General features: G+C 39.3%; 1 protein-coding gene across 4 annotated transcripts in view; it reads right to left on the reverse strand.

The window, feature by feature from the left end:
• Nucleotides 1-25,294, reverse strand: part of LOC122557782 (ethanolamine kinase 1-like) — a 498,821-nt gene that overhangs the window by 89,722 nt on the left and 383,805 nt on the right. The window contains exon 8 of one of the 4 annotated variants that reach the window (XM_043705799.1): nucleotides 18,957-20,731. The exons of the other annotated variants lie outside the window; for them this stretch is intronic. Within the exon in view, the coding sequence (XP_043561734.1) occupies nucleotides 20,656-20,731 (76 nt within the window). The 3' untranslated portion in view covers nucleotides 18,957-20,655. Of the gene's footprint in view, nucleotides 1-18,956; nucleotides 20,732-25,294 lie in introns of those variants that run through there. 4 annotated transcript variants of the gene reach the window in all.

A 25,294-nucleotide genomic window follows, 5' to 3' on the forward strand; every position in this document is an offset into this window, starting at 1 on the left:
TGAAATTTACCAAAACAAGATTTCAAAGAGAACTAAACTGAACCTTCTGGTCTGAAGTCATCACCTGACCGAGTCATTTAGATCACTGACTTTGGTAATATACAATACAGTGTAAATTTGCATAAGTCATAAGCAAGCTGACCTAATGATGTATTCTGTTATGTGGAAGACACCAAAACACATTAAAAAATATCAGCATTGAGAAATAACAATAAAAAAAAGCATTGCTACTTTCTATCCCATATCACATTGCCATTTAGGCCACACATTTCATTTCAAAATACATTATAAAATACAAGTCATTCCTATCTCCATGAAAAATTGAAAAAAGGATCAATATTTATTTGCATTTCTGCTCATGTATGTAGGTGGCCCAGTTAATTGCATTTTCGATGGTCAAACATTATAATGCAATGTTAGCTCAAATCCAGCACTTGTTTTAATATAGTAATTCCCAAAACTAGAATTTAAAGATCTCTCTCAACAACTTTAGTACCTCCTAAAAGTCAATTTCTGTACCTGTGCCTTCCCCCAGAGAAGGTGCATCCCTTCTAACAATAAACAGTAAAGTGTTATCCTACCAGAAAATTCCTGCATTTATTTGATTGAGATTGCATTTGGGAACCAGACAAGGATTACTGTAACATCTGCAGGGTTTGGCCCCTCAACATCCCCACCATTCTCTCGAGATTGAAGTACAATTTAATCTGCCTTATCCCAGCCTACCCACTCCTTATCCTTCTGAATGCAATTTTGGGCAAGCAGCCAAATGACACATTTTGTCAAACCTTTCTGTCTTGCACTCAAAAGGTCAATTCAGAAGATTACTAACTCAATGGGAAAATCAATATGTTTCCAGCACAAGGGAATAATACTAAGTGGCTGGCAAGTGAACTCTGATTGGTAGACGTGTTGCCACGAATCTGTTAATGCTGATTGACAGTTAACTGCCAGCCTTTGGTTACATTTTAAAACAGACTTTGACCAGCCAGGATGTTGCCATGAAAAACAAACCAGTGATTTTTTTTAACCTCTCTTGTTGAGTATAGTGCATGCTTGTTTTTCTATCCATGTATTAATATATGTAACTTCTAATTCATGCAACTGCACCACACTGTGAGCTAAATGAGAAACCCAAATTGGTTGTCAAGTTAATCTGCATACTCATTCAGGATTATGCAGAAAATTTGGTTTCATAATAGAATCATGCAATATTGAACGATGTGTTTACGCTTTTGTAAGACCAGGTTGTTTGGGTGTAAGCGATACTTGGCTGTGGCAAACAGTTGAAAGGACATCCTGTTTGATATGATCTGCCAGTTTTTGGAACGTATGCCCTTCAAAGTTGGCACTGAAATTGAAAGATTAGATTACTCATTTATGTGATAGGCAAAATGTCTTTTTGGCTCAACAGTAGCAACCTCTTGGTGGTGAACCCCACTTGTGTTGCTCCTGCATAGCAACAGAACAACCAGCTTCACCTGTAGTCCAAACCTCTGAGATATCTTACACCTCCAGGGTAATCTGAGGTAGACTAGGTACTTTTCACTAAGCATGATCAACATATAGACTTTCATGAGCTTGCATGATGTACAGCAAAATAAATCTGATCCGGGTCGCCAGCATTTTGACTGTATACTGCACGCAATACTTCTTCCAGTCAGAGTCCATTTGCCAACCGATTAGCATTCCCCTCTCATACAGTATAAGTGTCAGTGTTCCCCTTAAATTTCCACTTCAGCCCAAATTGGTACTTATGCATACAGTCCTGATGTGTTCAAGATGAAAGTTGTCTTTTTTTTCATCAATTTTGAAACTCTGTACTACAAAACAACAATTTTGTTTTACTCACTTCAACTGTGTTTCAGTGTCCTGTGTCCTTTCTAACTGAAGCTGTTTCTTTGTGTAGATTATTACTAACTTAAGGTCAGTTCTTTATTGTAGATTTATCAAGAATTAGGCGAAGGCAAACAACATTAACAAATCTTTCTTCCTCGGGTGTTGAACAACTAGCTATGCATTTCCTTTTTCTATTTAATGCTGTTTCAATTTCTATCTGGACTCCTGAAAAAGGAAGGTCTCTTTTATTCTATTATATCAAGGCTAAATTTCAAACCATATTACAGAGGTCAAATGACAATGCTTTGACCCTGACTCCAATGGTAGGAATTCCTTTGGGTACTGTATGTGGTGACATAGTAAATTAATTCATGAAGCTTTCCTGGTTGGTGCTTTCAACAAAGTTGTGAACATTTTCCTTCAGAACATTTTCCTTAAAATGGAGTTGGAAATATCAAACAGAGGAAACACTCACAACTCATAGGGACATGAGGTATTTTTACCTGCAGCATTCTTTTAACTTTTCATAATGCATCAAATTAAACTCAGTCCAAGACCATTGTAAATCAGACAGTGGCTGTTGACTAACTGATATGCTGAGGGTTACAATGCTTTCAAGTCTCTAGTTTCAAGCACTATATTACATTCTTTGTTTTTGTAATACTAAAAGTATTAATGTACTGATTTAGCCACACAATAGCCCTGAACTGCAGTCAATAGCATATAATTATTTTAATTTAGAGTGCAGTTCTCTCCCACTCCCTTCAGGGCACTTCTATATAATGTAGTCTTATTCATAACGCACCTAATAGTTAAACCTCATGTTGGTTTTGATCTTCTTAATGTATATTTTACAGCAGAACCTTTTAATATGCAAAATCACATAACATAGCAAATCTTTGCGCAGAAAATTGCTCATACAATACTTAATGTATACAGAATAGGGAGCACTATTCTAACTCCCTGACTTCAATCCATAAGAGAATTAATTCTAGATTTTACTGATAATGCAAACTGCTGAACTGAATTAGCATTAGTTCAAGCTAAAAAACATATTACAGACATGAAAGCTATTGAATATTCCCTTCCCAGTCAGACTGTCGAGTTCTGTCTTGTGTATCTCTGCTGCCATTCCTCACTCCTGCCCCTTGTATAATGCCAATATTTAAGATTCAAAGCCTTCAATTAGATAAAGGTTAAATTCTTCACACAAATGGTTGAGCTTGAACAGAAAAAAAAGGGTAGGAAATGTAAGTCAAAACCAAAAGGTTTAATAATTGATGGCTACAAGAGAAAATACTAATCATGAGGAATAGGAGGCACATGAAATGACAAGAACAGTGGGAAAGACAGGCTAGCAGGTACGAAGCAGCAACAAAAAATAAGATAACAAGGGAGCAGGAACATTAAAGGACAGATCAAGAAATATCAAAAATATTGAGGCAGATTTTTCAGCTGAAAAAATAAAAAAACTTGAAGCAATTCAAGAAGCTGGCTCATTAAGTATGCTTTTCAAGAGCCATTAAGGATGGACAATAAAGGCTAATTTAGCCATTGGTGCTCACATCTCATGAACAAGTTAAAGCAAAAGGCATTTTTCTTTGGCTGAGACAATTTATCATGAACAAATAGCCATAAGAAAGTCTTCCCGCTGGTTTCTAGAATGAATCAAGACAATTAAACATGGCCAAATTACTTCTCTGCTGCATTTCTCATGACAGGTGGGAGATTAGGAGGCGGCTTTGAAAATTTGAGTGCAGGGGCAAAAGAATTTGGGATTTGTATGTTGATATTTTCTAATCAACCTAGTCAGAGATGTTATCACACATCTTTGGAGCAGATGGGACTTGAAGATGGCCCTCCTGGTTCAGAGGTAGGGACACTACCACTAGATGATGGAAGTTCAAACATGACACTGCGTGGGGGTCCCCATGCTATTCCAACCACTTCTGGTTTTCACATAAATGGGCTGGGAGGAGTTGGGGGAAACCTCAGTGCAGTTATCAGGTAAATACTCTAATGGCCAATTAAATACATTGAAAACCAAAGATTGCAGCTGTATCAGCCAGTGAAGCTAGTCAGCTATTTGCCTAGGTCACCAACAAGAATACAAAGCAAGAGGTGCTACTTCAGTGAAACTGAGACTGGGAAGGCTATGATTAGTGAAACTGGAGGGCTACAGGTGTGGTCAGATCGTAGGTTGCTCCTCATAGTTCTCCTTCCCTCAGACAGTGAATTGGTGCTTGACAGGTGTTTGCCAACCTTTTGGAAGCAATTTCACCATTGTTTTGCTTATACAACTCTACCTTGTGCCTCTGATGAGAAACAAGAGCAGTAGCAACATCGATGCCAACACCAACAACCAAAGGAGAAACATCAGCAGCAGCTGCTTCGACTCAGCTTCATGCCTCACCCAGGACACATGAGCCTGACAGAGAAATCCAGCTTCAAGAAGACAACACCCCCAATACAGGGCTTCACAATAAGATAGACCATCAGCTCTTTCAACATGCATACTAGGGCTGAATCAGGAGGCTTAGGCTCTCAGAACAGTCTTTTTTGACATCGGCAGCCTTCTGGAAGAAAGACCGTTCGAGTGGAGCATGTGATCATGCATTGCCAATATCCATCAAGGCTCCCATGCTCCCCTTTCCCAGTATACCCTCGTCCCCACCCCACCCCAACCCTTATTCCTATCAGCTGTGTGAGTAGAAGGGAAGGATAACATTTGTGAGGCTAACTGTAACGTTTGTGTGCAAGAGGGCGAAAGGATGAGTGTGAATGCTGGATATTCAGATGGGAGTGGAAGATACCTGAGAAGAGAAAGAAAAGTCTCCACAGATGTTGCCAGACTTGTTGAGCTTTTTCAGGAATTTCTGTTTTTGTTTCTGATTTCCAGCATCTGCAGTTCTTTCGGTTTTTACAGAGTTGTTAGGTGTGACTTTCTAAGGCAAGCCGTGTAAGAGAACACTGGGAAATCCAAAGTGTAAGGTTTGGCACCCGAAATCTTTTTCCTGTGCTCCTCAAATAGCTGTTGACTCTTCTGCAAATCATCTTTAAATTGGTCCTCTGCTTCACTATTCTTCCACCAAAATTAATGTTTTCGTATCTCTGCTTTGTCCAGATCCCTCATAATTTTGAGCACTTCTGATTTCCTGTCAGTATAACTACTGTCAGTAGTTATAATACTGGAATTGTAATTGTGGATCTCCTCTTAACCTTCCTGCATTGGTTGACGTTACCATGAAGGACTCACCTTCTCAACCTTTCCCCTCACCCGAGGCATGGTGACCCTCAGGTTGAACTGCTACCAGTCATTTCTGTCTAAGGAGAGAGCAGTCCTATGGACTCTGGAATGATGGTGACTTTTCCTTTCCCTTATTAACCTGCTCTTCTCCTAGAAGAATGGCTGCTGCTTCTTCAATCTATTTATATAACTGAGGTTCTTCATCCTGGAACCATTCTCATATTCTGCATCTCTCCAATGCTTTGTCAACCTTTCTCATATTCCATTTCAGGCTGGACAAGTGTTCAATACAGGTTTACCATAACTTCAAAAAACCAAACATTATGTATGCTGAAAGTTGAAATAATTAAAAAAAATGCTGTAATTACTCAGCAAGAGTGATACAGAACTTCATCAGAAATTATAGATCTGTTGTCATGGAAATATCATTGACCTGAAATGTTAACTCTGCTTCTTGTCATGGATGCTGCCTCACCAGCTGAGTAACTACAGCACTTGCCGAATAATTTATCATAATTTTCCTTCTTTTGTGCTCCGTGCCCCTATTCATAAAACTCAAGATCATGTAAGTGCTATTTATACCTTCCTCAATCTTCCCTGCTGCCTTCAATGATTTGTGAACATCATTCTGCTCCAGAACTCTCCAGAGACTTGTAACCTTATTTTATGTTGCCCTTCTTCATTCTTCTTACCAAAACAAATCAATTCAAACTTCTCTGTATTATATTTCATCTATCACGTGCACATCCATTCCACCAGCCTGTCTATATCTTCCTCAGTTGGATCACTATCCTTCTCACAGTTCACAATAATTCTAAGTTTTGTGTCATCCTCAATTTTGAAATAATGCACTGTGTACCCTTACCGAGGTCAACAATATGTATCAGAAAAGCATGGGTTCCAATGTTGGCTCCTCAGTAACTCCAAAATATACCTTCCTCACATCTGACAAACTATTCACCACTATCCCTCAAAACTCAGTCAATTTTGTACCTATGTTGCAACTCATTTTTATCCCATGAGCTACACTTTATCAAACGTTTTTCCTCTTTAAATATCATCACTATTAGTTATGTTATGTTTATGTTTTTCTTTTGCTTGTGACTGGAATATGATGCTCTCAAACTTAATATGGAACTCAACTGGATAATGATCACATTTCCCTACAGAACCAAAAATTCCCATTACATGTTAATAATTAATTCCCTCTGTGATGATATCACTTGATGAAGGTATTAAAAGGATGCATTTAAAAATTAGCTACTTTGGTGGAATATCCCAAACCCAGAACTTTGAGCATTTAGAAGGACAAAGCAACAGGTACTTATGAAGTACTTATTAAGTGCTCTGCCATTCAAATGTGGGCGTAAAGTGCACTTCATTTGTTACTGCAGAGTCAGATTCATGGAACTCGCTACCGAATATTATTGTGAAATATGTTTTATCAAGAATATGGCACACCACCAATGTTCAAGTGCAAGGAGTGATGGGTATGTTTTATCACATGTTTAGAGTCTAGCTGGCTTCAATTTTCCAGGTACTGTTTCATGAGTCCAAGGTATATTCCATAAAATTCCTTACATAGAGTACAGTGGATACAGATATTCTCTTAAATTTTGGTAGAGTTTCTGCTTCTTGCATAATTGCTTCACATTATCATGTGACACTGACATCATCATTACATTATCATACATCATCAACATTATATATTCTACTGATATCTCCAGGCCATAAATAATAACTTATTCAACAATGCTTATATCACAAAAAATGAATCAAAGTAACGTAAGTTGTCTGTCCAGGAATGTGTTTGTGAGTGAAGCTTGACAGTAGCAAAAATTGTATATATTACATATATTGGCAAAGTGTCAGGAGTAGTTGTGAGGATAGACAGAATCGTCTGTAACAGTTACTGTGATTCTGATGTAGTCCATACCACCCTTTCTCTAATCTGCCAGTAATCTAATTCATTTTGACATGAAATACTAAACATGCATTCAGCATTGAAGGAATGCATAAAAAGATATGCATAACATTTTAGTTGCTGATTATTTTTGGTGTAACTTACCACAAGGATAATAATGCTAGTTATAATAAAATATTCAAATAGCTCAATACACCTACACTCTTTTTATTGTATGTAGTCTACATGCTGAACAATCGGCATGTTGTCCTCTGCCCCATCAGGTGCCTGTCACTCTGGAGTTGACACTTGCTGGCTTTCCACTTCCTGATAGACCTTGACAACAACCATCAAGCTGTATGATGTCACATTTACTATGCAAAACATTATTTAGTGGCAGTCTCAAAAGAAGAAAAACTTTCATTTATTTAACCTTTTCACACCCTCAGGATATCAAGAGCAGCACACAGTAAATGAATTACTTTTGAAGCTTTGTGTAGTTATAATACTGGAATTGTAATTGTCCATTTGCACACAGCAAGCTTTCACAAATTACAGTGAGATAAAGACAGATCATCTGCTTTCTGTAATGTAAATTGGGATGGAAATATTACTAGAACAATAGAGATAATTCTCCTCCCCTTTAAGTAATGGCAAGGGAACGTTTTCAATCACCTGAGATAGCAGATTGGATTCCAATTAAACAGTTTATCTGCCACTTTCTGCAGTGCAGCACAGCCGCAGTACTGCACGAGAAGTGTTAACCTAAGTATTGTAATCATTTATGGAGTGAACCTGACTATAAAAACTTATGAATCAGAGGTGACAGTACCACTCACTGAACTATGAACCATACCATCTCTGGTGTCAGTGGTGCAGTACCTAAAATGTGCAATCTGAAGTTAAATGTGGCTTCTCTTTACATGCTAGTGGTATGATGCCACACATTCAAAATCTATGTATACACAAGGCATTGGAAAACTCCCAGATACTATTATACATCAGATAAGATAAAGGTTCTGACGGAGTTAATGTCCTGATTACACTGAACTCCACCGATTCTGTTGATGGCAAACACAGTCTGTGTGTGGCTTTTAAAGGGGTCAGATATACTTGTACCAGTTCTTGAAGTCCTGAGTTATTATGGCTGACCGAATGCAGTAAACCTTCATTGTATCTAGAAATAGTGTCCCTTCAGTCAATACTTTACAGCATTGTATCCCCTACACTGCTCATTAAGTAGGGCAAAATAAACATGAAGAAGGATTGATTTTAGCAACAACCTGAAAAAACCCTTACCCAGTACCACATACCGTAGAGGTTGCAAATATCACCAGATACGAAGAATGGTCATCTGGAAAGTTACCATATGGTTGTACTGGTGTAGGTCTGATCACTACCATGAGTGGAAGCAGTTCAAAAGACCCCCAAAAATACAAAAATATCAAGGAAGTGAGTTTACCATTTTAAGAGCACTTCGACATCAGCCGAAATATGAAAGAATACAACAATTGTAGAAGCAGCAACAAAGCAAGCTCTGCACTCCACTGACTGAACCCTTCTTCAAAATCTTGGAACAATCACAAGGATAAGAGACAAGGGAAAAGGACTTGGAAGAAGGCAGACTTGGAAACAGGCAGAGGTCTCAACAAAGGAGGATCAAGAGAAGGCTTCCAGAATAAAGTCACATATCCCCAAGGGAAAAGGATATAATTTTACAAAAAACAGCATAAAGGCCAGAAAATGAAGGTAAGGGAGTTACAAAGTTGAGATCTCAGTGCTTGCAATATACCTTGCTGTCATTGACATTAGGCTTCATGAGTGGTGCTGCAAGCAACAGTGAAAGGGCCAAAAAAAAAATATAGACCAGAGCTACAGAATAGGCTAGGCCTCAGCTTTTTGTAAACCATGGAAAGAGCAAACTTCATGTAATTGAATGAAATAGTCCAACAAAAGAATAAAAGTCAGAAGAAACCAAAGATTTTAAACAATGGGAATGCTAATTAATCTGTAATTAGATCAGGAAGATTAGTAGAGGTCAAAGCCAGAGAACTTTATTTAAAGTTTGGTTGTAATCACAAAGAACAGAGAACAGTACAGCACAGGAACAGGCCCTTCAGTTCATTCCGACTGCACGGGCACATGAAGCCTTTCTACACTAAAACCCTTTTGCCTCTACTTGGTCCATATCCTTCTACTCCCTGCCTATTCTTAAATCCATCAAGGTGCTGCCTAAACATTGCTACTGTATCCACCTCCACTACCTCTTCTGGAACGCATTCTAGACACTTAGCACCCTCTCTGTAAAAGGTCATGCCTTTCACATTTCCTTTAAACTTACCCCTTCTACCTTAAATCTATGTCCCTAGTAATTGACATTTCTAACCTGAGAAAAAAATCTCTGACTATCCATTCTATCCACGTCTCTCATCGTTTTGTAAACTTCTATCAGGTTGCCCTTTATCCTTTGAAATTTAACTGAAAACAAATTATATTTGTCCAATCTCTCCTCATAATACCCTCTAAACCAGGCAACATTCTGATAAACCTTTTCTGTATTCCCTCCACATCCTTCTGATACCATGGCAACCAGAACTGTACACAATATTCCAAATGTGGCCTAATTAAAGTTCTATACAACTGCAATATGACTTGCCAATTTCTACACTCTATGCCCCGATCGATGAAGGCAAACATGCTACATGCCTTCTTGACTACGTTATCCAGTTGTAATGGCCATATCTGTTTAATTTTCTGTATGTTTGATTGTAGATTGAAATGGGGACATGTCTGATTTAAAAGCCAAGGACATTTTAAAAGCAAGTTACCAATACAAAGGATAAACTAGGAAACTATAGACTGGGCAGTCTAACATCAGTGGTGGGGACACTACTGGGCACAATTCTGAGGGATATAATTAATATTAATATCATAGATGCAAGTATTAATCAAGAATAGTTAGCATAGTTATGTTAAGGGGAGGTCATGTCTGACCAACTCGATTAATTTTTCAAGGAGGTGACCCGGTATGTAGATGTAGGCAATTCAGTTGATGTAGTCAACTTGAACTTCAGCAAGGTATTTGATAAGGTCTTGCACAAGAGACTGATAGTGAAGGTAAGACCCAATGAGATCCAAAGAAATTTGGCTAGTTGGATTCAGAATTGGCTGAGTGGCAGGAAGCAGTAAGTTTTGGTTGAGGGTGGGATTATGTGACTGGAAACCTGTGTTCTTTGGGATTCCATAGGGTTCAGTGTGGGGATCTTGCCATTGTGGTTATATATAAATGAATTGGACTTGAATGTAGGAAACTTGGTTAGTAAGATCGCGAATGATATGAATTTTGATGGAATGATAAATAATGAAGAGGATGGCTTTTGCGGACAGTAGGATAAAGACAGGCTGGTCAGACTGGAGGGAAATAGATTTCAATCTGGGTAAATGTGAGGTGACGTACTTCAGCAGGACAGTAGGACCCAGGGAAGTACCAGGGAATTGGAGGTACCTTGGTGTACACGTCCGCTAGTCCCATTAGGTAATGGGGCAAGTGATAAATGAGATAAAGTGGTTAATAAGGCTTTCGGATGATTTATCAGGATGGCTGCCTCGGTTGCAGAGTTTTAGCTATGAAGATAGATTGGTTAGACCAAGGTTGTTTTCCCTGGAGCAGAACTGTCTGAAAGAGGATATGCTAGACATATATAAAAAATAAAGGGCATAGATGTGGAGGAAGGAACCTTTCCTCTTGGTGCAGGGATCAATGACCTGGAGCATGTATTGAAAGTAAGGGGCAGAAGGTTTAGAAGGAATCTGAGCAAACAAGTTTTCATCCAGAGGGTGGTGGGAATGTGGAGCTCACTGCCTGTAACAGTGTGAGAGGCAGAATGCTGCATAACAAGTAAAAAGTATTTAGATGTGCCCTTGTAATGCCAATACGTACAAGGCTATGGGCCAAGTGCTGTTGAATGGGGTTAGAGTAGTTAGGTGGTTCTTTTTGACTACACAGAACCAATTGGCCCAAGGGCCTTTTTCTGAGCCAAAGATCTCTGTCTCTCTATGATCCTTGTTAAACCTCTGGGGCAGCATGCTGGAAGTCAAGCCTTTTTGTTTGCAGAGGCATCACCAACATAAAGGTTTTAAAGTACATGCACAAAATTCCCCTGTTTACTTGATTTTCAGGCCCAGGTTGTTAGAAAGTACAGAGTAGGTTTACAAGAATTTCTATTTATTCCAAGTAATTAGACTCTAGCTACAGGTCAACAATTTTAAACAATTGAGCTATAAAATTTCAACTACATTACACAGACAAACTAGTCCCCTTATCAACTCCCACACTCAAACAGACAGACAGGAAAGAGAAAAAACATCAGCGCCTGGGTGAAGGAAAGCTGCAAGCAGTTCAGTGTTTCCTATTGACAGCTTGCTGAGGTGAGCCCTACAATTCTCATGTTGGTCAGAATGTTGCTTTTTAGTCATCTTTCTTTTGATGCTTCCATTGGTTTGCAAAGGACAGAGATGGCTGGTTTGTTTATAAAAGACCTTTGACTTATGAATGAAAAGTTACACCTTATTCCAGTGTTGCAGGAAAAGTGAACTGGTTTTCTGTAGGTTTAAAATAGGTTTTGACTGCAGAGAACACAGAGACTGGCTGCAAGTGGCTCAGGGCTGGGAACCAGATTGAAGGATACACGTCCTATCGAAATGACAGTCAGATGGGCAGAGGTAGCACATATTAACTTGTTAGTAAGAAATGAAATTAAATCTATAGCAAGAAGCGATATAGGTTCAGGAGGCATAGATTCTGTATGAGTAGAGTTGAGGAACCACAAAGGTAGAAAAAAAAACACTGATGGGAGTTATGTATAGGCCTCCAAGCAGTAGTCAGGAGGACCTAATTGTAAGGGGAGCCTAGTGGGGAAGATGGTGGATCAGAAATTGCTGGCATTTCTGGGACTAACTCGGGAAGCACAGCAGAAATTCATCCCCAGGATGAAGAAACATACTAAGGGGGGACGAGGCAATCATGATGTCAGGGACAACATAAAAGCAAAAGAGAAAGCATTCAATGTGGTGAATATTAGTGGGAAGCCAGAAGATTGGGAAGCCTTTAAAAACCAGAAGAGGATAATTAAAAAGCAAAAATTGGGGAGAATATGAAATATGAGGATAAGCTAGCAAGTAATATTAAAGAAGATTGTAAAACATTTTTTAGATACAGAAAAGGCAGGAGAGTGGCAAGGGAGGACACTGGACTGCTGGAGACTGAGGCTGGAGAAATAGTAATGGGGAAACAAGAAATAGCAGAGGAATGGAATAGGTACATTGCATTAGTTTTCACAGTGGATGACTCCAGTAGCATACCAGAACTTCAAGAGAGTTTGACGAGAGAGATGAGTATAGCAGGCATCTCAAAGGGGAAGGTGTTGGGGAAGCCAAAAGGTTGAAAGGTGGACGGAAAGTGGTGGACATTGTCTATATGGACTTCAGTAAGGCATTAGGATTCTGCATGATAGATTGATTAAAAAGGTTAGATCACATGGAATACAGGAAGAACTAGCCATTGGGATACAAAATTGGCTCAAAGGTAGGTGACAGAGAGTGGTAATGGAGGGTTGCTTTTTGGACTGGAGGCCTGTGACCAATGGTGTGCAGCAAGGATCCGTACTGGGTCCACTGCTTTTGTGATTTATATAAATGGTTTGCTTGAGTATATAGGAGGTAAGGTTAGTAAGTTTGCAGGTGACATCAAAATTGGTGGTGTAGTGGACAGTGAAGAAGTTTACCTTAGAGTACAACAGGATCAGATGGGCCGAGGTGTGGCAGATGAAGTTTAATTTAGATAAATGTGAGGAGCTGCATTTTGGAAAGGCAAATCGGCAGTACTTATACACTTAATGGTAAACTCCTGGGGAGTTTTGCTAAACAAAGAGATCTTGGAGTGCAGGTTCATAGTTCCTTGAATGTTCAGTGCAGACAAGGTAGTGAAGAAGGCAACAAAAACAGAAATTGATGAAAAAGCTCAGCAGATCTGGCAGCATCTGTGGAGAGAAATCAGAGTTAATGTTTTGGATTGAGTGACTCATCCTCAAAACTGATGGTAAAGAAGGCATTTGGTATGCTTGCCTTTATTGGTCAGTGTATCGAGTATCGGAATTGGGAGGTCATGTTACGGCTGTATTGGTTAGGCCACTTCTGATCTCCCTGCCATAAGAAAGCCATTCCTGCATTTTTCTGATGAAGGGCTTTTTGCCTGAAACGTCGATTCTCCTCCTTCTTGGATGCTGCCTGACCTGCTGCGCTTTTCCAGAACCACACTCTCGACTCTGATCTCCAGCATTTGCGGTCCTCACATTCTCCATAGGAAAGCTATTGCTATGCTTGAAAGGATTCAGAAAAGATTTACAAGGATGTTGCCAGGGTTGGAGACTTTGAGACATAGGGAGAGGCTGAATATGCTGGGGCTGTTTTCCCTGCAGAGTCGTAGGCTGAGGGGTGACCTTATAGAAGTTTATAAAATAATGAGGGACATGGGTAAGGTGAAGAGTCAAGGCCTTTTCCCCGGGGTAGGGGCATATAAAACTAGAAGACATAGGTTTAGGGTGAGAGGGGAAAGATTTAAAATGGACCTAAGGGGCAGATTTTTCATGCGAAGAGTGCTGCACATATAGATTGATGACCAGAGGAAGTGGTGGAGACTGGTACAATTGCAACATTTAAAAGGCATCTGGATGGGTATATGAATAGAAAGCGTTTAGAGGGATTTGGGCCAAGTGCCGGCAAATAGGACTACATTGCTTTAGGACATCTGGTTGGCATGGATGAGTTGGATTGAAGGGTCTGTTTCTGTGCTGTACATCTCTATGACTACACCCGACAGTTCTAAAAGAAATAGCTAAGGAGATTGTGGATGCATTGATGGTGATGTTGCAGGAATCACTGGAATCAGGAAGAATCCCAGAGGATTGGAAAATGCTTAATGTAACATTCCTGTTTTAGAAGGGATGGAGGCAGAAGACAAGAAATTATAGGTTTGGTTAGCTTAACCTCAGTTGTTGGTAAGGTTTTCGAGTCCATTCCTGTGGATGAGATTGCAGATTACTTGGAAGTGCATGGTAACATAGGGCTGAGACAGCATAGCTTTGTTAAGGGTACGTCATACATGACAAATCTGCTAGAATTCTTTGATAAGTTAGCAAACAAGTTTGACAAAGGAGAGTCAGTGAACATGATCTATTTGGGAATTCCAAAAGGCTTTGGTCAAAATGCTGCATAGGCAGCTGCTAAATAAGATAAGATCCCATGACGTTAGGGACAAGGTATAGGAATGAATGGAGGATTGGCTGACTGTTAAAAAGCAGAGAGTGGGAATAAAGGGGCCCTTTTTCAGGATGGCAGCTGGTGTCCAGTGGAGTTCCACAGAGGTCGGTGTTGGAAACTCAACTATTCACATTATACCATTAATGATCTGGATGAAGGATCTTTATTTTTTATTTTGTTTGTATTTTAACTATAATGTTAAAGAGTGCTTTGCTTAAAGTCAAGTAGTTTGACCATTTGAATTGTATCTGAAATGCAATGCCTTACACCTATCTTTAAAATAAGAACAAGTTAGGGTCTAGGCTATCTTCTTAATACATTTTGGGGGTTTTGGTCGAGATCATAACAGTTTACACAAAGTCAACTTGGATTTATGAAAGAGAAATTGTGTTTGACAAACCTTTTGGAGTTTTTTGATGACATAAGTAGTAGAATAAAAAAAATGGAGGAATAGTTGAGGCATATTTGGATGTTGAGAAAACTTTTGATAACATCCCATGTAAAAGATAAGTGCGTGAAATCAAAACACATGATTGGTGTTACTTTACAAGCATGGATCAAGAATGGATTTGTAGACAGGATACAGGCAGCAGAAATTATTGAGTTGTTTTTAGAATGATTGGTGGTGACAAGTTGGGTACCGCAAAGCTCAGTACTTGGAGACCAGCTATTCATAACATATATTGAGATGAGGAGAAAGCTCTGCACTGAGAGGGTAGTGAACCTGTAGGATTCTCTACCACAGAAGGCTATAAAGGTCAAGTCACTGAACATAGTTAAGAAAAATTACTTGGATTTCTAAGGGGTGTGAGGAGAGAGTAAATGTACAACATTGAAATAGAGGATTGACCATGATCATGCTGAATGCTGTAATGGGATTGATGGGCTGAATGGTCTCCTCTTGTTCCTATTTTCAATGTTTTCGAAGAGCACTGACACCACTTCATAAGTATAGATGCTTTTTCTGCCTGACCTAGCTTTGCTGCAGCAAGATATCCTAGACAAGGCACACCTGGGACATTTGGGCATTGCCAAGTGTAGAACCTGGGCTCTGTCATCAGTGCTGTGGCAAGGGATCTCAAAGGAGATTGGGGAATAGCTGGCTGTGAAACTTCTGCTAATCACAGGCCTGAACTACAAAAGCTGCTGATCCCCAATATTTTCCCCAGCAGACAATGTGAATGAGTGAGGACAGAACGATTTATGATTGGTCGATTCTTGTACCTTATTACTTGCTTTAGTTCTCTTGATGGGGTGAAAAAAAATTACATCACCCTTGTAAAGGCTATTTTCAGTGTCTTTAATGAATTGTTCACTATATGTAGGATGCTCGATATGATCCAGTTAGACAATGGTCCACAGTTTACTGATGGCACTTTCAGCCAGCTCATGGCAAGGTCTGACTTTGAACATGTTATAAGTTCACCATTTACCTCTAGTCAAATAGAGAACCAAAGCTGGGGTTGAGACAGTTAAATCCCTCTTGAAGAAAAATGCTAACTTTTATATAGCCTTGTTAAATTATTATACATTATCAACAGAGCCAAGGGAATTGTATGAAAGGACCTCAGGAACCTTGTGTCATTGCAGAACAATCAATCAATAATGTCTCACTGTCAACAATCCGCTAAGGAATGATATGATGGCAATGATTCACAGTCCAATCAAGCCAATATCAGAATCAAGGTCAATTATCCTCAAGCAAATAACTGACTGATCTTCCAATTCCAAAGAGCAGACATTCTGAAAGATTTGTGAAAAGTACACACAATATGAATGTGAAAACAGAAACTTGGCAGGAGATGAAGTTGCAGTAAATATACCATTCTACATTTGACTCCATAATAAAGTAACTACAAGGAAAATCAAATGGAGTTAATGTTCTTGGAAATTTGAACTTCATCCTTTCAGATGATGTCAAACTTCTGATGAAGTCTGAGGGTAACGAGAAGGAGTTCTGCTCTGGCTTTCTGATGGAGCAAATGTATCTGTAAAAGCTCCTTAGTAATTGTGCCTGACCAAATGTAATCGTATTGATTATTATCATGTAATGAACTAAAAACAAAGTAAGGACAGAGGAGGATTGGTAGCAGCAATCTGTCTTGAACAATCCTTATTCAGTACCACATAATGGTAGAGGAAACTACAGTAATCATCTCGGAAAATATGACATTATAGATTAGTTTTACCTACGAAACTGAAGCATTTGGTTGTTCAGTGATACAACTAATAATTCTATCATTCAACATGGAATGAAGGAATTTAGGCAAGGACATTATGCTGTACAAACTCGAGTTCTTTGCTGAGTTTGCTGGCCTCAGTCCTGTAGGGCACCAAAGGAGTTAGATTTGGATTCCCAAGATTCTCTGTACAAAACCCTAGCCTGGATTCCTGCTGTCAACTTCACCTGTGTAAAGACCAGCAGAGCTCTTTAAAAAATAATAAGATGCACTGGGGAAAGTTTGCTGCCAGGAAATTGAAGTCATGAATGGGCCATTTCAACATGTGTTCAACCTGAGTAAATCAATAACACTGACAGCTGGCATAAACTGCAGAATTGCAATATAAACGTGTAGCTTAAATGGCACTCTTGTGGATTGCCACATAATCATGTGGTTGATGCTGCTTTGAATTTTATTGGATATTGTGCTAAACTGTCTATGGAGGAAGTTGCAGCCCTTTTCAATGGGCAGAGAATTGACAGAGGATTGGTTAAAGTATCAAAAAATGGAAATCCAACTGCAATCATGCTCCCCAACAAACATCACAATGATCGCAACATAGAGGTGGATGAAAATAGTAACCCTCGCATCAGTCACCCACCTGACACCAGACCAGCAGCTTACATTTCTGTTCAGGAAGCCCGGAATGACCTAATAGCACAAAGATTCAGTTAGTCACTCACATAGGACCAACACAACTATCACTTTCTCCTCCTACTACGCGACTCATACAAATCAATCTTTTAACCAACCAACCACACACATTGCACTCCCTTCCCCTTCCAGTTCGTTCCTTCAATTCATGGCCTTGAAATTCATAAGCACTTGAAATGATTAATTTCCGTTTGGCATTGAAAAACATGAGCAAGTAGGATAAATTTATAAATTTAATATGAAGAAACAGCAAAATTAAACTTTAATTACACTGGAAGTCAGGTTATTATCTGCATGGCAATAAACTGAGGGGAATGTGCAACAAGACCAAGGTGGCCTTGTACACCAGTTGCTAAAAGTAAGCAGGCAGGTGCATCAGGCAGTGAAGGCAAACAAAATATTGGCCTTCATAGTGAAAGTATTTGCATACAGAGATTCTTGCTGCAATTATACAGAGCCTTGGTGTAACTGCATTTGGAATATTGTGGGCAGCATGGTGGTACAATGTTACCACTGCTGCCTTACAGCGCCAGGGATCCAATTCAGTTCCTACCTTGGGTGATTGCCTGTGTGGAGTTTGCACATTCTTCCTATCTCTGCATAGGTTTCCTCTGGGTTTTCGGGTTTCCTCCCACAGTCCAAAGGTATGCAGGTAAAGTGAATGGCCATGCTAAATTGCCGATAGTGTTACGTGTATTAGTTAGGGGAATGGTCTGGATGGGTTACTCTTTGGAGGATTTGTTGGGCTGAAGGACCTGTTTCCATACTGTAGGGAATCTAATCTGATTGTGAGCAGTTTTGGTCTCCCTTTCTGAGGGAGGATGTTCTTGCGAAAGAGGGAGTGCAGCGAAGGTTTACTGGATTGATTCCTGGGATGGTGAGACTGACATTATGAGGAGAGATTGAATTGGTTAAGACTACATTCTGCGGGGTTCAGATGAATAAGGGTATATCTCATAGAAACTGATCAAATTCGAAGAGAACAAGACAGGACAGGTCCAGGAAGGATGTTCCCAATCACAAGCCGGCAGTGAGGAGGGATTCAGAACTAGGGATTACAATCTAAAGATGTGGGGTAAACTATTTGGGACTGAGGCAAGATTTCTTCATCCAGAGAGTGATGAGTCTATGGAATGCTCTACCACAGAAAGCAGTTGAGGTCAAAACATTTGCACGATTTCAAGAAGTTGGATTTAGCACTTTGAGCTGAAGGGATCAAAGGAAATGGGGGAAAAGAATGAACAGGCTATTGAGAGGAATGATCAACCATGATCATAATGAATGTTAGAGCAGGTTTGAATGGCTGAATGGATTTCAACTGCTCTTATGTTTCTATGTTTTTGTAACATATTCAGAAAGATCAAGGGAAGATAACCTTGGTAAATTACAATGTCAGGGACAATGCTCCTACATAATGCCATTCCTATGACTTCAGGAGAGGCAAACGAAGGCTGTTCCAATCCCTGCTCTGACTGCTGAGTTGCTTTTGGCTTATGACTTTTAGATTTTAGAGTCTGTGTACGCTCTGCTAAAACTATCCTATCTGCATTTGCGCAGTGGTGGACTTCCCCATTGGGTGATGAGGCAACTTTTTGGGTGGGGCAATGTTAAGATGTGGGATATATTTGAGTAAGAACCACCACCCCCGCCCCAAAAACCTTCTCTACTCTGTATCATCTTTTTCATGGACCATCATTACCAGCTGTCAGTTTCGAACAGATCAATAATGCATTGTGAGGCCATAGATAAGCTGTCACCATTCCATTCCAGACAGCAGATGTGTTGACATCCAAAATTTGCATATCTGATACACTGGTCTGCATGAGATGGTTTGCAACAGAGGCTTGAAAGCAGTGGGTATTCATTTCCATTCCTTGTTGAAATTAAATTAGCACAACTAGTCTGAGATATCAGAAAGATAGAATTCTATGAATGAGCAGTTATAAAATTCCAATATCTCCACCTTCAATTGTCAGGACACAGGGATGTCAATATTCATTGTTGAATCTTCCTTTGTATTCATTGATTTCACAATCTATGGTGGGTTACTTCCAGTCCTTCCCCTTGTGTTTTGCACCCATGACTGACCATCTCCAGCATCTCAAAAGTACCACATGAAGACCAAACACAAACAGCAGAAGGAACTTGAGAAAAGCTAACCATCGTACCCATCTACCTCTTCTGATGCAATCTGCCCCATGGCAATGTTTGTAGGTTGGTATTGGATTATTTGGTTATTTCAGGATTCACAACAATTGAGGAATTTATCCTCAATCATGAAGAATTGTCTAATCAGTATAAGAAGAAGACACCAAGTAGAAGGTTGCTAAACCAGGATACAACCCTAAGTCAATCGAGTCCATGTTTAAATTTCACAGCTTCTTCAGTGCCCTAATTTGTCCAAATGCTTTTGTGGAATTGCTGCTTTAAATTGTGCAGTTGAGATCACACCGTTTGGGTGTGCACCACATCTGTAATTATGCATTAGAAATGCAAAACCCAGTGATAATTGGAAACCATTTGAAATCAGATATTCCAACATGTCAAAACTTCTTTGATGCTTCATTTTTATTATCAAGCTAACCAGCCTCCCAACAGGCACATTTTAGAATCAACACTTCCATACTAACTCACCTGCAGACCACCCATAATACTCCATCTGGATTATTACTGGGCATTTTCAAAGGTGCAATCTGTGGTAAACACAGAAACTAAAGTGGTTATCAATAAAATCTCTTTGTAGAGAACATGTTGTCATATTTGTAATGGACTGATTTTACTTACACCTGCTGACATCTTTAAAATCCAAAGTTCAGGTGCAACATGTTTGTGGTATTATTGGAGATCAGTTATTTGTTCTTCAGTTTGTTCCTTTCCTGAATGTATTGGATTATGTTCTATGGATGGTGGCTCAAGCACTTCAACATATATGTGTCTAGATGATGACTTTTGGCAGACAATGGAGTAGGCACAAGGATTTAATTCTGGCCTCATTTTCTTTCACACAAGTGGAAGTGACTGCAGGAACCATCTTTGAAAGAGTATCATGAAGGTCAGTTTTAATACCTTCACTGGCCTACAAGTATGCACTTGGATAACTCAGCAACAGACCAGACTTTCGACCATAAGAACATTCTGCTCTGTACGACTTCACGCTGCATTGGATGTGCAAACGACTTTGTGACATAGAACAACCAAACATACATTTTTTTTAACCAGAATATTATAGCAGACAGTAATGCCAATAGCACATTGTGCCTGCATTGGCACTTTGGAAAAGCTTTTTAATTGACCCACACCATTGTCCTTTCCCTCTTGGTGCTGTAAATGTCCTCCTTCCAGGTTCTGTATCCAATTCTCATCTGAAGTTACTACTGAATCTGCTTAGATTATCATTGCGCATGATTAATTCCAGATCATAACAATGAACATGCATAATAAATAAAATACCTCGATGTTGGTAGATAAATAGTCTAAAAGTAAGGCCTTTGTTCAGAAAAATTATTCCATACTACAGGTCCATCCATAAGTGTATTATTCCTCTGATCGCTGATGCAGGGGAAAATATAAAACAGGACAACATAGTTTATAATACATGCCATTTTCCATCACACCAGCAACAGAACAAAGTTTTGCTACTTGAGTTTTAACTGTATTAAGCAAATTATAGCCAGTTGCTCCAGATTAAAGTATCTGACTGATTATCTTTAGCTGGGTTTCAAACAATTTCCTGAATATATGCTCTTGTCTGCCAGGAACACGTATCACAAAATCATGGCTGTGTTTCCCAATATTTTATTTCCAATTGTATGCGTGCTAGCCATAATTTTCTGTCCATTTTTTTTGATGGAAGGAAATATAAAAAAAAACTTGTAATTGTTCATAAAATCATCTTTTCAAAAATTTGCCTTTTGAAAACATTAGTCAGAATAGCCACAATCTTAGAAGCATGTTTCATCACATATTTAATATGAAATGCAAAATGTAAGTGCTTTTTAATGCTACAAAGTTACTAGATTTAGGGAAGTAGATTAGAACCAGCAATCCAATCAAGGGGTTTAGATTACATTATAAGCCACACTCCCATGGTTTGTTCATCAACTGAACCAAGAAACTGGATCACGTAATCCTCTGCCACCCATCCACTTTTCGATTCAAACAGTCTTTTAAATCCCCTGTTTCTTTTGATGCCCCAATTAGGGCCATCATTCAGGACCACACAAGACGCAGAATTGTAATCCAAACTGAACAGAGCAGTCCAGCCTGCTAAACCAGTGTTAGCTGCCATGCCGACTACTGAATGAAATGTAGGACAAAGTGGATCACAATGCATAATCTCACAGCATATAGCTTCATGCTACTGAGTCACACAAATACTGGATTCTGTTGAAGAGCCACATGGCACATTGGACCATTGAGAAATGTTGTGCCATAGACTGATTCACAATTCAGGTCTACACTGGATACTGGTTCACCATGCATTATCCATGATGTAGAATGCAGAACAAATCATGTAATAAATTGAAGAACAGCTGATTATGATCCAGTCTTACTTAGATTTTTCAGTTTAACTTTTAAACTTTATTTCTTTATTCTTCTACGTTTATACAAAGAAACCTGTACTGGTGCACTTAGTATCTTATTTCTTTATACTTCCACTTCTGTAGCTAAGACAGTACCTAGGTTTATTTGTATTTAAAATGGCACTGCGATGGTGTTTAAATCTAAATTTACTTGAGATCTTTTATAATAGGACTGGAATTTTATTCGGGTTCTCTGGCAGTTAATCACAGACCCACTGAAGGAATGGCATGAAAGTGTAAAAATCACACTTGATTTCTCTAGGTTTCTAGCAATTATATGGTAGCAGCTAGGTGGCTCCCTTTTGGGAGTCAGATGGTTAAGATGTTCACATTTTCTCTACTTAGGTGCTAGAAATTGTTATATTCATGTTTAGTGAACCATGAAGAAAAATATGTTCAAACATAATTTAGGTTGCTCTAATATCAAAGTAAAGACAAACCTAATTGAGTAATAAGTCCAAGGTTTCCACACCTCTGCTTTATGCTACTTATATCAAGAATTATTTCCCACATAATGATCTATCATTCTGTTGAAAATATCCATAATGATTTTAAATTTGTTTTAAAACAGTTTGGTCCTTATGAAAGCCAAGCGTTCCATTATTAGGTCCATGCAGGATATATTTAGTTTAGTAAAATTATGATGGAAATAAGTTGGGCTTTTCTTGTTGCTTGGGTATAATACCTGGATTATATACTTTTCACTCATCCATCCTCACACAGGGAAACATGGAGGGCATTCCCAGGTTCTCCTTTGTACTTTGTTCTGAGGAAGGGTCACTGGACCTGAAACATTAACTCTGACTTCTCTGCACAGATGCTGCCAGACTTGCTGAGCTTTACCAGTAACTTCTGTTTTTATTCCTAGATGCCTTGGTATTGAGACACATTTGACTTCCACTGCGCATAGTAAACAGCAATCAATATGGCTTCAAAAGTGTAGGTCATATCTAATCTCTTCAACCTCTTTGAGAAAGCACCAATCCAAGCGAATGGAGCAAAATGCTACTATACTGAACCTCAATTTCAAAAAGACATTTGATCCATGTGACAGGCTCTTCAATAGGCTCAAAGCTGTGGGGATTCTTGGTATGTTTTGAGAACAGAAGATAAAAAAGCAAGATGGGCTTTAGCCAATGGAATTATGATGTGTGTGTTGGTTTTTCAGAATGGAGGTGGTTTAGATTCAAATACTCAAATTATTCAAATTTACTGATGCTATCAAACTAGCCGGTCAGTCAATTCAAAAGAAGCAGCTCAGCAGGATGCGCTGGAGAAATTATGTAAATGAATAAAATGCTCATGAGAGTGGAGTACCTAGGACCAGTCAGCAACAACGAAATGAGCAAGACAGAGGGGATAATGCTGTGCTTTAGAAATAGCACAAGAGAGAATGGGAGCAACAACGTCATAAAGCGTGCAACAGAGAATGGGAACAGCAGCTTCATAAAGAGCATGAGAGATAGAGATAGATCAGCAGCTTCTCAAATAATGAAAGAGAGAATGGGGCTAACAGCTTTATGAAGAGAAGAGCGTAGAATGGATGGTGGCAGATAAAAAGTGGTGACAGAGAGCCACTTCGACTTGTTTCTATCTGTCAGAGACAAAGTGTGGTGTCACAGGAAAACACGTAAATGATTGGTGATTATATCTTCCATGTCTCCTTTGATTGGTCAATTAATTTAAATCATAAAATGTTATTAACTTTAAAATATTGAACATATACATTTAATTATTAAATACCATAGGGATGGCTGGGCATATGATGTGTTGCAGCTGTAGCATGTGGGAGCTGATGGATGTTAGTGGAGTCCACAGTGACCTCATCTGCAGCAAGTGCTGACTGCTTGAGGCTCAGAGTTGATGAGTTAGAGTCTGATTTGCCGATACTGTGACATGTCAGGTAGGGGGAGGAAGTATGTAGACACTTTTTCAGGAGGCATTCACATTGTTTAGATTAATTATACCAAATTTGGCTCGTAGTCAGACTGTGACTGCATTACCTCATACCCTGCTTCCTACAAGGATTCCATTCCATTCTTCCCATTTCTCTGTCTCTGCCACATCCTTTTTTATTCATTCATGGGATGTGGGCATCGCTGGCTGGCTCTAATGCCCTTGAGAAGGTAGTTGTGAGCTGCTTTTTTGAACCATTGCAATCCACCTGCTCTGGATGACCCACAATGCCATTATGGAGGGAATAACAAGATTTTGACCCAGCAACAGTGAAGGAATGATGATATATTTCCATGTCAGGATGGTGAGTGGCTTGGAGGAGAACTTGCAGGTGGTGGTGGTTGAATGTTGAACTACACATCTAAAACAATAGAATATGAGTCAAAACAATTTATAATGAAATTGTACAATGCACTGGTCAGGCTACACCTTAAGAAATAAAGAGAACATACCGAGTGCTGATTTTGACTGATTTAGACTGTTACAAAGACTGATTTATGAAAAAAAGATTGCAAGAGCATAGGCTTTTCAACCGAGACAGAAGATATCTTAAAGGTGGTTCGACAGAGGTTTACCAGGGAGATAAGTCTAGAATAATACTTTAGAGTAACTCATAAGAGTAGCACAAGAAGATGGATATTTAGCCGGGTAAAAGGTAAATTGAACACTCATTTCAGAAAGCTCTTCACAAAAAGTGATCAAAAGAATAACGGATTTGCACTTCTCATAACCTCAAGACACCCTAGAGCACTTTACATTCTTTGAAATGTGGTCACCTAACAGTCACTTTGCACAAAGTAAGGTCTTTAAATAGTAACGTGAAAATGGCCAGAGAATGAATTTTAGTGTTATGCAATTTGGGCAAACTTTTATCCAGGATACCGGTGATAACTGCCCTGCTGTTCTTTGGACTAATGCTATGGAATTATCTCTAGTCAGCTTCTCTTCTTCCCTCTTCTCTACACTTGTCTTCTAACTGCCATATGGAAATCTTCCCAGAATAGATTTGCTGACGTGGAAACTTCAAGGTGTCTCAGGAATACTCAGCCTGCAAGGAGAGTCAGAGAGTCACAGAGATGTACAGCATGGAATCAGACACTTTTGTCCAACTCGTCCATGCCGACCAGATATCCTAACCTGATCTTGTCCCATTTGCCAGCACTTGGTCCATATCTCTATAAAGCCTTCCTATTCATATACCCATCCAGATGCCTTTTAAATGACTGATGCAAAACTTTCAATTTAGATTAGATTTCCTACAGTGTGGAAACAAGCCCACACCGACCATCTAAAAAGTAACCCACCCAGACACATTTCCCTCTGACTACTGCACCTAGTACATTAGCAATGTAGCATGGCCAATTCACCTGACCTGCACATCTTTGGACTGTGGGAGGAAACTGGAGCAAACCCCACAGACATGGGGAAAATGTGCAAACATCACACAGACAGTTGCCCAAGGCTGGAATTGAACCTAGGACCCTGGTGCTATGAGGCAGCAGTGCTAACCACTGAGCCACCCTAATACTCTCCTTAACTTTCTTGGTTAGCCATGGTATACCTCTCAGAATCT

This window comes from Chiloscyllium plagiosum, chromosome 16, assembly GCF_004010195.1.
Source record: "Chiloscyllium plagiosum isolate BGI_BamShark_2017 chromosome 16, ASM401019v2, whole genome shotgun sequence".
NCBI classification, from domain to species: Eukaryota; Metazoa; Chordata; class Chondrichthyes; order Orectolobiformes; family Hemiscylliidae; genus Chiloscyllium; species Chiloscyllium plagiosum.